General features: G+C 47.6%; 1 protein-coding gene across 2 annotated transcripts in view; it reads left to right on the top strand.

The window, feature by feature from the left end:
- The window catches only part of ATP8B1 (ATPase phospholipid transporting 8B1), a 112,958-nt gene that overhangs the window by 48,673 nt on the left and 48,368 nt on the right, over positions 1–15,917 (top strand). For both annotated transcript variants that reach the window (XM_082641139.1, XM_082641140.1), the window contains exon 2: positions 410–612. In XM_082641139.1, the coding sequence (XP_082497265.1) occupies positions 432–612 (181 nt within the window). In that variant the 5' untranslated portion in view covers positions 410–431. The remainder of the gene's footprint in view (positions 1–409; positions 613–15,917) is intronic.

Raw genomic sequence — 15,917 nt, 5'->3', positions numbered from 1 at the left:
GTTTTGTAAAACTCTTCCCCAAACAGTACTAACTCTTTTTATGTGTGCTGTACTCTGATATTTTAAAATCTGTTTCACTTTATTTTAATGTTGGTTGTGAACCAATTAAATTAATTTTGCTGGGTAGAGACCCACGAGTTGAAACACAACCTTAAAGCCTGTCTATCCTTAAAAAAAAAGTTGGCAGCTACATGACAGTTGTAAATTCTCACCCCAGCATTTAATCACTAATGAATGGTTTTGTTGTTAATTTGCATGACAATTTGAACTTTGGGATCATTATTCAGGCATATTTCCATGTTAGTAAGTCAGGTTCTGTTAAAAGCATTGTAACCGAATGCAGGCAGAATTCAACCAAAAACTGGGTATGAGTCATGTTTCACTCTGGTTTCCCTTTCTTTTAAACCAGGTAGTTCCAATTTGCCAGCAGAATGAATACAGAAAGAGACTCAGAAACGACATTTGAGGAGGATTCTCAGCCTAATGACGAAGTGGTCCCTTACAGTGATGATGAAACAGAAGATGAACTTGAAGACCAGGAGCCTGCGGTGGAACCAGAGCAGAATCGAGTTAACAGAGAAACAGAGGAAAACCGGGAGCCATTCAAAAAAGGTAACACGCTGGGACCTGGAAATGGGGTACTTGTCCGTCCTCACAAGGGCAGTGGCAACAGGTGCAAAGGACAGATGGTCCAGGAGGCACCTTCCTTCTCTTAGCTTCAGATGAAACTTGAAGCTCTTGGAAAAGAGTACACATTGTCCTCGGTGTGGTAGGGCCGGTGGACCATAGCTGACAAGTTCTGCAGAGAAAATAGAAGTTCTTGCTTTGTGCCTATAAATTTAGAAGGAAGCTGAGTGTGGAAGAATTTGCTTGTTACCACACCCAAGAACCTTGGAGTCACCATACCTTTGGTTCAGTCAGTTGTGAATATAAAAGGGTTTTGACTCTCCAGTTTAAAAAAAAAAAAAAAATTATGGGTCTCTGCTCGGCACAAGTAGCCTGTGATGCAGCAAACTGTGCTCCCTGCCTAGGATCAGGGCAGCTTCAAGGCAGGGTCTAGATCATGGATTGGCAAACGTTTTCTGTCAGGGGCCAGGTAGTAAATATTTCAGGCTTCGTGAGTCATACAGTCTCTGTCAAAACTACTCAGCATTACTGATGTTTCTTGAAAATGGCCATAGACAGTCTGTCATTTAGGGTAACAGAATGTAGCTGACTCTTATGATTTTGCTTTTTCCCTTGTGGCTTTTCTATTTCATTTCCTGCTGGTTCTCTACCCCAGCAAACACGTGTTCTTTTCTTTCCTTTGCTCCATGAGGAAGCTGATCCTTTTCTGTTTAGACCCCAGATCTGCTTCAGATTTCAGGTTGAAAATGTTTTCCTCCACGGTCCCTTGCATTCCAGCTAAATAACTTCAGTTTCCCATTCACAGAAATCTCCAGGAAATTGTTCTCTTTCTGACTCTCCACGTGCACCTCTCCCCAGCCTCAATCAGAATAACCTCTGGTTTTATCTGGTTTCCCCAGAGCCTCTGTCATTGCCGATCTGCCCTTTCAGGCCTGCCAGAAGCCTGCTTTCCATATGTCACTCCCTGCTTGTCTCTCCCTCCAGGATTCTGCTGCCTGTTAAGCTGGTTTGTGTGTTTGTTTTTTTTGCCCCAACAGGTTTTACCTGTAGAAAAAGTGACAAAGCATGAAATCCCACTTATGTAATGATTCCTCCTGCTCTCTGGTCAGATGGTGCCTGTCTTCTGCTCTTCTGTGTGGGGACGTGCATGTGCCACAAGGGCCGACTGCCACCGCAGGCTCCAAAACCTGGGAAGGCCATTGTCTCAAGTCTATTGTTTTTCCATCCTCAGCTTTCCATATCAAACATTTAGAATGATCAGATCTTACTGTGGATTTCTGGCTGTAATTTTCAGCTATTGAGTATAAGTGCTTTCCGCCTTGAAGCAGAAGGCACTAAAATCACGATAATCGAGCTACGGTGCAATGGAATCACTGCCAATCTGAACAGGAATGTGGCGTCTGTCATAACACGTCCAGACTGGATATTGTTCGGGCTGAAGTAGCCTGACGAGTCAGCACGGGGAGTTCTAGCTGATCGCCCAAATAGTACATAATGTGTTTCTTATTCCTTCTCCCGCTGTGCTTGTAAGTTTCATATCTCTACCGTATGTGGGTATCTGATGAGCTGGCGCTGCAGTTCTCTAGGGGTGAACTTTGCTGTTGGTGCTCGGTGCCATGTTATCAGATGTGTGGTCCAGGACAAGGCCAAGGGATGGGGTTGGGTGCCTTCGGAAATGTCAGAGGGGCACGTAGTGGGCGGAAACCCTCACCTCTGTTTTTTTCCAACTCTGCCTTCACATGCTGCTGCCCTGGGCTCTTTCGGATCGTTCAGTTCACAGGTCATAGTTCTTGTAGATTTCTACCCCCAGAGCACAGGCGTTGAGGGAGCTCGAACTTGATCTTGGCTCTTCAGGGTCTTTTCCAGTGGTGGTTTATATTTCTAGGGGAATTTGGTGGTTTTCAAAAACCCTTATCAAGTGACTTTGCCTGTGACTTTAAAAAACATTATTATCCTTATTATTAATTTCTTTTTGGCCTTGCTGTGCAGCTTGCGGAATCTTAGTTCCCCGGCCAGGGATTGAACCCAGGCCTCACCAGTGAAAGTGCCGCGTCCTAACCCCTGGATCGCCTGGGAATTCCAAAAACATATTATTTGTTCTAACACCTCTGTGTGCCCTTTCCAAACACCGAGAGGGCATTTATTAAGTGCTAGACCTCTTTACTTCCGTTCCCTCGTCCACCCTGTGTCCCCTCTGGCCGCTCTGCTTCCTGCCCCCACCCCGTCCTCCCTTCTTTCCCTGCACCCCTCTTCCCCTCTTTTAATTTTTCTCCCATAGTCTAACTTGGGCATTTTCCCAGTGAAGGTCAGTGTCACTCTGACTTTCCTTTTTAACTATAATCTGTCTGTCTTGACATTTTACGTGAAGGACAATTTTCTTCAAAGAATTCACTTCTTGGGCTTCCCTGGTGGCGCAGTGGTTGAGAATTTGCCTGCCGATGCAGGGGACACGGGTTCATGTCCCGGTCCGGGAGGATCCCACATGCCGCGGAGCGGCTGGGCCCGTGAGCCATGGCCGCTGAGCCTGCGCGTCCGGAGCCTGTGCTCCGCAACGGGAGAGGCCACAACAGTGAGAGGCCTGCGTACTACAAAAAAAAAAAAAAAGCACTTCTTTAGAACACTAGAGCGTGAGTCACTCTGCGAAGTACCATCCAGTTGAGTGACACCAGAGACCCAGGCCTATTACAGCAGAGCAGTGTCTAAAAATGTGTGAACCATGTTCATTTTTTTAACCATATCTTTTTGTGTGTGTGGGGGGGGGCTGCATTGGGTCTTCGTTGCAGTGCACGGGCTTCTCATTGCAGTGGCTTCTCTTGTTGCGGAGCACGGGCTCTAGGCGCCCGGGCTTCAGTCATTGCGGCACATGGGCTTAGTTGTTCCACGGCATGTGGTATCTTCCCAGACCAGGGCTGGAACCCGCGTCCTCTACATTGGCAAGCCGATTCTTAACCACTGCACCACCAGGGAAGTCCTTTAACCATATCGTAGTGCAGAAAATTGGTTTTCTTTTTTTTTTATAAAGATGCTTTAGCCCCACTGAGCTTTAGTAAGCGAGTGTTTTGAGAGACCATTGCAAGTGCTTTTCAGTGGAAGGACGTTTCTTGTGTGCTGTGAGCATCGAGAACGGGTGTAAGCCTGCTGTTAGAATGTGCCGTGAAGGAAGAAAGAAGCCCACAGATTTTACTAAAGCACCTTTACCCTTGGTTTCCTTTGAGCAACTGGTGACAAGAGCGAGTGGGAATGTTTCCATCTGATGGAATGAACATTCTCATTCCCTGAACACACAAGAACGGTACATCCCAGAATGTGTTCTGAGAAACACTGGTTCTGCCAGATATTCCCAGACACAAAGATTCTGTGGTCCCTGAGACCAGAAACTCAGAATTCTTTATCCTTTTCTTGGAGTTGAAGGTTGTCCATTAGCAGAAAATGATGCAAGAAAGTTTAGACTTTAAAGAAGCCAGTTTAATTTTATTTAGCCACAGGTTCCTAAAATTCCTTGACTCTAGGTGCTTTTCTAGTTTATTTGTGTAGCTTACCCCTCCACCATCCTGGTGTCCCCAGGTCAATGCCCTGGGTAATTCTGTGCCAGTCAGGAACCAGCTTAGAGATGAAGTCCTTGGGAATCAGTACGTGCTCTGCATGAGTGCGCCTCGGCTCGCTCTTGGGAGCCTGCGGATGCAATGAGAAAGCTGTGTCCTACCTTGTTGGCAGCGTTGCTTTGTCAGTTAACTCTCCCCTCTTTCCGCGTTGGCTGGCTTACAGATACACTCACCACTTCCCTGTCCTACAGCAAGCTCTTAACTGAGTCCTGCTTTCTGCCTCTGGCTGCTGTCCTGTCTCCTGTTCTCATGACCAAGCTTCTGAAAACCCATTTCTCTGTCTTTTTTTTTTTGCGGTACGTGGGCCTCTCACTGCTGTGGCCTCTCCCGTTGCGGAGCACAGGCTCCGGACGCACAGGCTCAGCGGCCATGGCTCACGGGCCCAGCCGCTCCGCGGCATGTGGGATCTTCCCAGACCGGGGCGCGAACCCGCGTCCCCTGCATTGGCAGGCAGACTCTCAACCACTGCGCCACCAGGGAAGCCCGTGAAAACCCATTTCTCTACCATCACATCCACCCGTTCCCCCGGTCCTTCCCCTCCGCGAGCTGCCCCACCTCCCTGTGGGACACATTTTCTTAAAGATCACCAAGAACCCCAGTGCCAAGTCCAGTGAGCTTTTTTGTCAACCATTCTCTTCCTACCTCTGTTTGCTCTGAAGTGCTTGACCTTTTTGAAAGTCTCTCCTTCAGTAAACGCTGGCCTCCCTGGCAGGTGATGACACCTTCTTGTCTCAGTACTCCTCCTGTTTCTCCTTCCTTCTGGCTTCCTTCCACCCTTAAAATGTTCCCATTCTGGGTCATCCTTTGTTTTCTGTCTACAGGCCTGCCTTTGGCAAGCTAATCCCCTTTAATCCACTTCATGTACCGCATCTCTGTACATGACCCTGAGAGGCAGTGTTGCACGGTGGTGAAGAGGGAGGATGCTGGGCACGGGCTGTGTGGATTTCAGCCTTGGCTTCACCACTTTCTAGCTGTGTAACCTTGAGGAAAGGACTTCCTCTCTCTGTACCTCAGTGTCCCCATCTGTAAAATGGACATGATATGAGTACCTACTTCATTGGGTGGTTGTGAGGATTAAGTCAGAAAACAAATGTAAAGGAATGAGAACAGTTTCAGGCATGCAGTAAATACTCAATAAATATTAGCTGTTATCACCCCCACCCGGCATCTCCTCTCTCATCTTTCCATCATCAGATCTTCTTCTTGACCCTTCCACTTCCTTTTGGGATATTCAGATTCCCCTGGACTACCCCCCAGGCTGAAGCTGCTGAGTCACTCATTTTAATGGATCCTTCCATCCCCACATCTAAGCACAGTGGATGGGTGGATGGATGGAGAGGAAAGACGGATGGGCTGAAGAACAGTTAATTTCCCAGCAATGAGTTTACCCACACATTTAAGGAAACTTCTGGTGATGTAGTGTCACCCCTGCCTCTGCCATCTTATAAACCTTTCCTGTTAGTACAAGCTTCTCCAGCCTTCTCTTTTTTTTGCAAATCTGTGGACATTTATGCTGACCCCACCCTCAGGCTTTCCTAGGCTCCAGTGGGTTCTCAGATAAAACCTTAGACTGCCTCTCCGATAGTTCAGCCCACCTGCCGGGGGGCAAGGCATAAGAGTCTTCAGACAGAGAAGACAGAGAGCTGTAGTTACGGAAAAGTCTGCCCACGCACACACAAAGCGACAGGGACAAGGCTAGAGGTTGCAAAAAAAGTCTCGCTCATGCCGTGACTTGGTCTTTTAATGGACTGACCTGTGGTTCCGCTCCAGGAGCTGTGACAAAACAGTCTGCCCTGGATGGGGGTCAGGGAAGGCTTCCTTGTGGAAAGGCATGCCCGCGCTGTCAAGTGACAGATGAAGAAGAGTTAATTAGGGGCGTGGAGAGGAAGGAGCCTCCCGAATAGGGGGCCACATCCAGAGGCTCTGTGGCAGGAGGGAGGGTGCACGCCTGTGGCACGTGGAGGATCTGGACTTCAGCCTGGGGGAATGAAGATGTTCTGGGGAGAGGATTAGTCATCTCACTCCCCTTCATTTCAGCACCCATCACATTGTAACTTAGAAACGACTGGTTTCTATTTTATGCTGATTGTACATTACCCGTCTTCCAGATAAATCTGTAAGTGCTCCAAGGACCCAAGGTCCGATCTGTCTTATTCTGAGCTGGTGTCAGGGCAGCAGGCGTGGAGGGTATTTGTCGTAGAGGCTTGGTGGGTGTTTGTGACTGACAGCATTGGAGGCTTCAACAGAAGTGTGAATAGGGGACCAGGTGAGCGAGCGCTTCAGAGGCCTTCCCTGGTCAAGGAAGGCTTCCTGGAGGTGAGGACACCTGCGCTGAGTCCTGAATAAGTGTGAGAGGCAAATTGGTCCCCGTGGTCTCAGGGGCAGGGCCTGCCAGGCCGACGCAGCGTGAAGGAAAGCTCCAAGGGGCCGAGAGTTCAGGGAACTTCGAGTCATTCTTGGAGCTCAGTGATGGGGTGGGACAGTGGCCATGCTGAAGAGTTTGATCCCTTTCCTGAGGACCTCAGGGAGCCATGCCTGCCAGCAGTTTAGGCTGAAAGGAACACAGCTGAGAGTGCAGCAGCGGTCTCCTCCCACCACAGCTGCTCCATAGCTATGTTTCCTCCTCTCAGTCCCATCTCCAGGGTGGCAAAAGACGGCACTGCACTGGGATCTGATTCCATCTCCTTTCCTTGGCGGCTCAGGCCTGTGTGATTGGGCCCCATCTTCCTCTCCCGACCGAGCTGGCTGGCTGGCTGCCTGCAGCTTGCAGGCTTATCCACACGTTCCATTCACCCTGTTCTACGCTCAGTCCCTGGTTCCAGCAAGTCTTTCCCTCCTCCACGACTTCCCATCCACTCTTCCCAACGACCAGAGCAGCCCCCTTCTCTGTGGCCGTCTCCTTCTCACCCTTCAGGGCTTGATATAGGCATCACTTCCTTAAAGAAGCCTTCTCTGAGCCCCAGCCCTAGCCTGGAGCAGACACCTGTCGTCTGGCCTCAGAGCCCCTTGCACTTTCCTTCATACCCTGCGGGCATTAATGATTATGTCCTTGGATGACTGTGTGAAGTAGGGATGAAGCTTCCCCAGTAGACGGTTGGCTTCATGAGAATTGAGGCCATACCGGGCTTTCCTGGTGGCGCAGTGGTTGAGAGTCCGCCTGCCGATGCAGGGGACACGGGTTCATGCCCCGGTCTGGGAAGATCCCACATGCCGCGGAGCGGCTGGGCCCGTGAGCCATGGCCGGTGAGCCTGCGCGTCCAGAGCCTGTGCTCCGCAACGGGAGAGGCCACAGCGGTGAGAGGCCCACATACCGCAAACAAACAAACAAAAAAAAAGAATTGAGGCCATATCTGTTCCATCAGAGCACGTAATAGATGCTCAATAAATATACACTGGGTACATACATTTGTTTAGAAATCCTACATTGGCAACAGTGGGGAGAAGGGAGTAGATAATAATCCAAGTGAGGATCAAAACCAAGATGGCCAGGATGCAGAGAAGGGGACAGATCATGACATATGTTAGGGATTTGACATTCACAAATCCCATTAGATGGGAGGGTCAAGGGAAAAGGATGCCTGAGGAATAATTTCTGGCTTAGCTGCCCACCCCCCCACCACGCCCAGTGTATATTCCAGTTATCTGTTGCTACATAAAACACAATCTCAACTTACTGGCCTAAAATGACCGTTTCACGATGTTCACAGATTCTGTGAGTCAGGAATTCAGATAGGACACAGCAGAGACAACTTGTTTCTGCTCTAGGATATCTGGGCCCTCAGCTCTGGAGATGAACAGCTGAGGTGACTGGGGCCTGGAATCATCTGGAAGCTTCTTTACTCCTATGTCTGGCATCTGAGCTGGTAACTCAAAGGCTCAACTGGGTCTTTCAGTGGGAGCACCTCCACGTGGCTGGGCTTCTCCCAGCATAACGCTGGGCTGCCATGGGAGCATTCTAGAGGGACCATCTGGAGAACCAATGTCCCAAGACATCAGAGTAGAAGCTGGTCACAGAATTCATGCAGCATCCCTTGCGCTACCTGCTCTTGGTTACAGAAGAGTCACTGAGGCCAGCCTTGATTCAAGGGGAAGGAAATTAGACACCTCTTCTTGATGGAGGAGTAACAAGGTCACGTTGCAGGATTGGAGATACTGTTGCAGCTGCCTTTAGAAGGTGCCTTCTGCCTCAGTGAATAACAGAGCTGTTTGTGGGGATAAGTAGTGGTGGGGGGAGCCCCTTGTAGGTCGAGAGGGTTGTTGTTTTGAACTTGACCAGTTTTGGATATTGGTTGGAATTCCACTAGTGTTGCTGGGTAGCTGGTAGCTTAGAAATATAGGATGAAGTAAGAAATGACCAAGAATGGTGCAGCGTTGTCCCTGGGAACTGTTAGAATTTAAAATTCTTAAGCACGCGGTAACAGTACTGAACTTTAGTTCCCAGACTGTGTATTCTTAGGGAGAGGTGAGTTCAGTTTTAGGAGAGGAGCCCCTCCAGTGAGCATCTGCCCCCACCCCCACCATAAGCACACAGACACCCCCCCCCACCCCGACCCCGGGCTCCTGGAGTACCCATTTGCCCAGTTTGCATACCGTCTGTGCTTGTGAAGTTAGCAAAGACATGCGACTAATGTCCAGGAGAACTGAATAATTCTGATTCTACAACTTTGGAATTAGAGATGATTCAGACAGAGGCTTTAGTGTCATTTATCTTTTTTGTTTTTTTGTTGAAAGCCAAATAATACTGTGAGCAAGATCGTGCAGGCGATGCTAAACCCCTTGCAGGACCACTTCTAGGCACCTCTGAAGCACATGCCTGCGAGCAGCTGGCAGGCTAGGCATGCCTCTCCATGAGAGGCCATCCCCAAAGAGGTTTCTTGACGGGGTTGGGTGGCTCTCTGTGCTTGAAAATAAAAAACTGCATTTGTTTAAAAAATCTTTTCCAACTCAGAATTTCATTGATCAAAATTCTGTTCAGGGGCGAAATGATCATTGGTCGACAGTACTTAAGGTGGAATGTTTAATCGTTAAGGCTTAAAGATATCACCACAAGAGCATCAGAACACAGAGAGGAAGTTCTCTCTTAGAGCATAAATTCGGACCAGATGTGGCATCAACAAAACAAGGGCAGCTAGATCCCTGATGAAAGTGATATCTTCAGATAAAAATACAGAATTAAGGGTGTTGATCTTTAGAGCATCCATGAATTTTTATCTGGAATCAAAAAACAGATTAAGCTAGTCCATTAAAATATGGAAATCCTAGGAAATCCAGGAAACATGCTGAGGAGCTATGTTTTCCACTTAATTTGATGCATTTTGAATTTTTGACCCACACCCCATGTGGAGATACTACTTTGGCTACTTATTTTCTTTCTCTAATCAGCCATAAATTTCCTTCCACTACAGCGGCCTTAAGAACACCACAGGAACTGGTGGCTTGTAAACTAAAGGTTGTGTGGGGTGTTCCTAGCTGAGTGATTTGTAATGACGGAGGGGGTGGTGAGACTGCGTTGTCTCACTTTATAGAACTTGCTTTTGAGCAGTGTCGTTTATGACTGAACCTCAAGTGAGAAGCTCTTGCTCATGGACACCCAACTCAGCTATTGCTTTCCTGATGCCACTTTGGAACCTGAGTCTCTAAAGCAGGTGTTTAATGATAGAAGTCAACTTAGGAGGACACTAACTAGGGTTGTTTTTAATATATATATAAATTTATTTATTATTTTTGGCTGCATTGGGTCTTCGTTGCTACACATGGACTTTCTCTAGTTGTGGCGAGCGGGGGCTACTCTTCGTTGCAGTGCGCTGGCTTCTCACTGCGGTGGCTTCTCTTGTTGTGGAGCACGGGCTCTAGGCACACGGGCTTCAGTAGTTGTGGCACGTGGGCTCAGTAGCTGTGGCACACAGCTGCTCCGTGGCATGTGGGATCTTCCTGGACCAGGGATTGTACCCGCGTCCCCTGCATTGGCAGGTGGATTCTTAACCACTGTGCCACCAGGGAAGTCCCTAACTCTAGGGGATTTTAATCCTGCTGATGCATTAGAATCACGTGGGGAGCTTTTAAAACTCCATAGGTGCCTGGACCCAGCCCCTGGAGGCGCTGATAGAGTAGGTCTGGAGTGAGGCAAGGGGAGAATTCCACCAGGTTCAACCTCACATCACAGAATAGTCCATCTCATCCACTAGTGCACCTGCTCGTCAAGCAAGGTCTACCAGTTGGCCTCACGAGGGTTCTGATTAAATGTAGAGCCTTGGGCTCTTCCCAGATCAGCCAATCAGAATCTATTAACAAAGACCCCAGGTGATTAGTAGGCACATTCAAGTTTGGAAAGCACCATGAGAATAAAGATTCTCAATGAGGAGAGGGGCATTTATTTTAAAATCTAAAGTCCTGCCTTGCTCGTACCCTGCAGTGTATTGCTTCAGTGACAAGGTGTGCTGTAAAGAGGGTTTGTCACCCTCAGATGGATGTGACGGAGGCAGGAGAAAGGCTGGGAAATGCTGCTCTTGAACAGTGGATAGCAACCTCGCCTGCAGATGAGGGTCACCTGAGACCTTTGCTGGGTCCACCCCAGCAAAGGGTCCTGCTGTAGAGCAAAAATCCCTGGGGGTGGAGCCCTGAGCATCTGGATAAAAGCCCGGATTCCAGCAGAATCAAGAGCAACTCATCCCATGTCAAGGTGCACAGGAATTCATTGGGGATCTTGTTAAAATGCCCTTCTGGTGCCAGGTCTGGAGCATGGCCTGAAATTGTGCGTTTGTAACTGGATGTCAGGTGATACACCTGGTCCACACCTTGAGTAGCAAGTGTGAACAAGAGTGAAGTTGTGTGTTTTTTCTTTTTCTTCCACAAGCAAACAGCAGCATTTGGCCTTTTGCTTTGCCTTCAATCTATCAGTGTTTGAGTTTCTTTTTTTCTTTTACTTGGTGGTGGGAATGGGGAGCAACAGAGCTGAATGCTACAAACACCACATAATCAAGCAGATAAACTCGATAAAATCTTGACTCTAGCCTCTTCCCTGCCCATACTTAGTGCCTTTCCCATTTTCTGAAAAGCTTTTCAAACTGTCACCACTCTCCGGAGGGTGCTTCGTAAGTCAAGAAACTCAAAGCTGTTCAAACCCTCGCTTCTCCTTCTCTGCCCCTCGCCTTGGAGCCATCCTGCCTGCTCTACGCTCCCCCACCATCAGCCATCCCCTCTCTGCCTGTTTCCCTCTCTCCTGGCCCCTTCAGTCTCCCCCTCCTAAAAAACACCTCCTAATGAGCCCACCTCCCCTTTAGTTTCTCATCCAGAAGAAACGTATTTCAATCAGGTCACCAGTGTGGTTTTGTGATCACCAGATCATTGGGCATCGATGCCCTTTCTTACCGGGCAGCTCGCTACTTGCCCCTCCTGCCTGCGCCCTCTCACTGCTGTTACCCCCCATTCTCCTGATTTCTCCCTGAGCCTTGAAGTCTCTTTCACGGCTTCCTCCCCCTCCCCCCAGTACTTCCATAACTCTCTGCTCTTGGCTCACTGTTCTGCGTCCATACTCCCTTCCTATGTAATCCATTCACTCTCATGATTTCAACTAACGTCTGAGTGTTGAGGACCTTCAAATCTGTATCTTTTAAATAAATAAATAAATAAATAATTAATTAATTTATGGCTGTGTTGCGTCTTCGTTTCTGTGCGAGGGCTTTCTCTAGTTGTGGCAAGCAGGGGCCACTCCTCATCGCGGTGCGCGGGCCTCTCACTATCGCGGCCTCTCCTGTTGCGGAGCACAGGCTCCAGATGCGCAGGCTCAGTAGTTGTGGCTCACAGGCCTAGTTGCTCCGCGGCATGTGGGATCTTCCCGGACCAGGGCTCGAACCCGTGTCCCCTGCATTGGCAGGCAGATTCTCAACCACTGCACCACCAGGGAAGCCCTCAAATCTGTATCTTTGACCTGCACCTCAGCCTGGAGTTCCAGCTTGGTTTCTGCAGCTCCTGGATGGACGTTTCCACCCTTGTGTCCTATGGGGGTCTGCAGTTCACCAGATCTGAAAATGCATTGTTCCCCCAACTAGATGGATACCTCTTAAGTTCTCTAGCTCATCTGTGGCACCTCTGTTCATCCAGTCACCCAAACTAGGATCCTGGGGTCACTTTTTTCTCATTTTTATTTTTAATTTTTTAAATTTATATGTATATTTTATTGAAGTATATAGTTGATTTACAGTGTTTCAGACGTACAGCAAAGTGATTCAGATATATATGTATACATATTATTTTTCAGATTCTTTTCCATTATAAGTTATTGAATATGGTTCCCTGTGCTATACAGTTGGTCCTTGTTGGTTATCTATTTTATATATAGTAATGTGTATCTGCTAATCCCTAATTCCCAATGCATCCCTCCCTCACATTCCCCCTTTGATAACCACAGGCTTGTCTCTATGTCTATGAGTCTACTTCTGTCTAGTAAATAAGTTCATTTGTACCATTTTTTAGATTCCACATTTAAGTGATATCATAGGCTGTTTGTCTTTCTCCTGATTTCATTTTTATTCCCCATTCTTTCTTGCCCACATTCAGTCAGCTGTCCTTGAATCTGTCTTCTCCCCATTTCTGTCCCCTTAGCTCTGGGTCAGGCTCTCATCAACTCTCCCTTCCATGACTGAAGTTGTCTTCTGCCTTTAGACTTCTTCCCTCCAAATGTATGCTGTGCACTGCTCCTACTGTGACCTGGGCAAACCACGGTCTGGCTGTGCCACTCCCATCCTGAAGCCCCTGGTGGATGTCCCCTGCCCTCTGCTTGCCGTACCAGGCCCCCTCACTCCACTGGCTCTCAGCTCACCTCCTGTCCTTCCTGTGGTCCCCTGACACCCAGCTCTTCACATATGAACCCAAGCCAGGCTGTTTTCTGCCTTTGTGCTTTGGCCACTGCTGTTGTATTTATGCCCGGAATGCCTTTCACCCCTCTCCTCTCCCTGTACAGGCATGATTTGGGGGTAGCTTTTAAGAGTCCACTCAACAGGTACCTCTTCCAAAAAGGTACCTCTTGACGCCACCAAAGCCTGGCCGGATTCACTGCTGCTACTTAGAATTCCAGTCCTGCCGAGGGCTTAGCTCTTTCCTTACATTTTCTTCCACATTATACATTGTCTTCACTCCTGTATGTGTTTAGGTATCTCTCCTGCCTACCATGGAGAGACAATGGGCTCCTCAAGGTAGGGATTGTGTCTGATGGAGAGATGGTTTCCATTGAAATGAGTTCTAGTTCTATCTTCTTTTATTTTTTGCTTTTTTTAAAATGGAAGTATAGTTCATTTACAGTGTTGTGTTAATTTCTGCTGTACAGCAGTGACTCAGTTACACATACATACGTGTGTGTGTGTGTGTGTATATATATTCTTTTTTGTGTTCTTTTCCATTATGGTTTATCTCAGGATACTGAATATAGTTCCCTGTGCTCTACAGCAGGACCCTGTTGTTTATCCCTTCTATATGTAATAGTTTGCATCTGCTAACCCCTAGGTCTACCTTATTTTAAATGAGTGGTTCTCAGACTTGAGCGTGCGTGCGAATCAGCAGGGGAGGCTTGTGAAAACACTTTGTCAGGCCCACGCCTGGAAGTTCTGATATGACAGTTCTGGGGTAGTGCCTGGGAACTGGCATTTTTAACAGGTTCTCAGGTGATGCCGCTGCCACTGGTCTGGAACCCTCACTCTGTGAACCACTGCTACAAAACATGTCATGATTACAGCTGACCTGTGTTTTCTCCATCTATATGTTCTAGAGACTAGGAGTGTACCTAGAGGTAGAGCCTAATCTGGGAAGACCAGAATCCAAGACACCAGGGGGAGGCACTTCGTTCACTTTCCCAGGCAGGGTTGATCTCATGATTTGTTCAATCTCACCTTCTGTTCTACCCCTTGTGGCGTGTTGATGGTTCTGGACCCAGTTTAGAGTGGAAGGACCCAGCGCATGTATAGCTCAGTGACCGATACGCACTCGTGACCTGAGAGAGGTACAGCCCCTCCTGGCAGCAGGGTTGGATGTGGACAGGACACACTTTTCTCACTACCATCTGCTGCCCCCTCCAACGTGACTCCCTCCAGGTCATGTCCAACCAGAGCCCCAGGAGAACTTGGCCTGGCTCACTGTTGGGTCACTGTTCCTCTCATTCACCTGTTCTGAGTTCTGGCCGTTGTCAGCATCCTGGGCTAGTTCCCTTCTGTCACTACTTTTTTTTTTTTTTTTTTTTTTTTTTTTTTTTTTGCGGTACGTGGGCCTCTCACTGCTGTGGCCTCTCCCGTTGCGGAGCACAGGCTCCGGACGCACAGGCTCAGTGGCCATGGCTCACGGGCCCAGCTGCTCCGCGGCATGTGGGATCCTCCCGGACCGGGGCACGAACCCGTGTCCCCTGCATTGGCAGGTGGACTCCTAACCACTGCGTCACCAGGGAAGCCCTGTCGCTACTTTTATCCTTGCCTCTTTTTTGATCTACTTTTCCTGTATTTTGAAATACTGAAAAGTGCATAGAAAACAAATACATAGTTTAACAGGTCATTATTAAGTGAGCACATGTGTAAGTACCACCCAGGTCCAGCAAGGAACATTGCTGGGGCCCCTGAAGCCCCATCCGAGTCCGTCCTACCCACCCTTTTCTGCTCCCTCCTCAGAGGTAACCTCCATCCTCATTTTTATAGTAATAACTCCCTTGATTTCCTTTATGGTTTTACCACCTACATATATATCCCTAAACACTGCAGTTTAGTTTTTCATGTTTTCAAACTTTGTGTATAAATGGAATCAGACACTTGGAATGATTTGGAATGGAATACAGTATGTATTTGTATGTGTGTGTGTGTGGCTTTATTCTGAGATATTTTAAATATTTACTCATTGTTGAATGTAGATGTGGTTTTTACCTGTGACTGCATAGGTTTCCATCTTTTCCTGTATTCTCTTCTCTTGATTTATTCCCACCCACCATCCCACTGCCTTTAGAATAATATTTTTTTAGAATATTAAGCATAATGGCATAATGACCATAAGAAAGTCAAGCAACTTACGTATTTGATTTATATGTAAACCTATAAAGGGAAGGAATTGAACTGCAAACATATTTTTTTCCAAAGGTAATACATGCACATAGAGCTGATGATAAAAGGGTACAGAATGAAAATGAAGTCTCCCTCCCTGCCTCTTCTGTGTCTCAGCCATGCAGTTTCCTTTCCCAGAAAGAAGCTGCTGTTACCAATTTCTCGTATGTCCTTCCGGAGATATACACACACTCCTTGCGCAAAGAATACTTACAAACATGAGCCCTTATAGACCCATAAATACACATACATGTAATCACATGTGTGTAAGTGTGTGTGCATGCTTGCATTCCTATTGTGCATTCATCCTGTATGTCACATGGCTTAAAGCATGGTAGATACTCCCTGCTTTTATCACTTAGTGTAATTTGAAGATATTCCCTATCAGTACACATCAAGGTACCTCATTCTTTTTTGCAGACCACATAGGCTTTCACTGTGTAGATGTTTAGCTAGCTGCTCTTGGTTGGTATTTAGGTTGTTTCTAATCTTTCTGATAAACAGGGATGCATTGAATAGCCCTGAGATATGTTGTTTCTTTATCCAAGAGTATATATACACTCACTCAGCACATGTGTCTGTGTTAAAGTTTGATAGATATGGCCAAATTGCTCTCCAC

The sequence above is a fragment of the Mesoplodon mirus genome, assembly GCF_964341445.2.
Source record: "Mesoplodon mirus genome assembly, chromosome: 13".
NCBI classification, from domain to species: domain Eukaryota; kingdom Metazoa; phylum Chordata; class Mammalia; order Artiodactyla; family Ziphiidae; genus Mesoplodon; species Mesoplodon mirus.
This window is presented reverse-complemented; position numbering and strand designations above follow the sequence as displayed.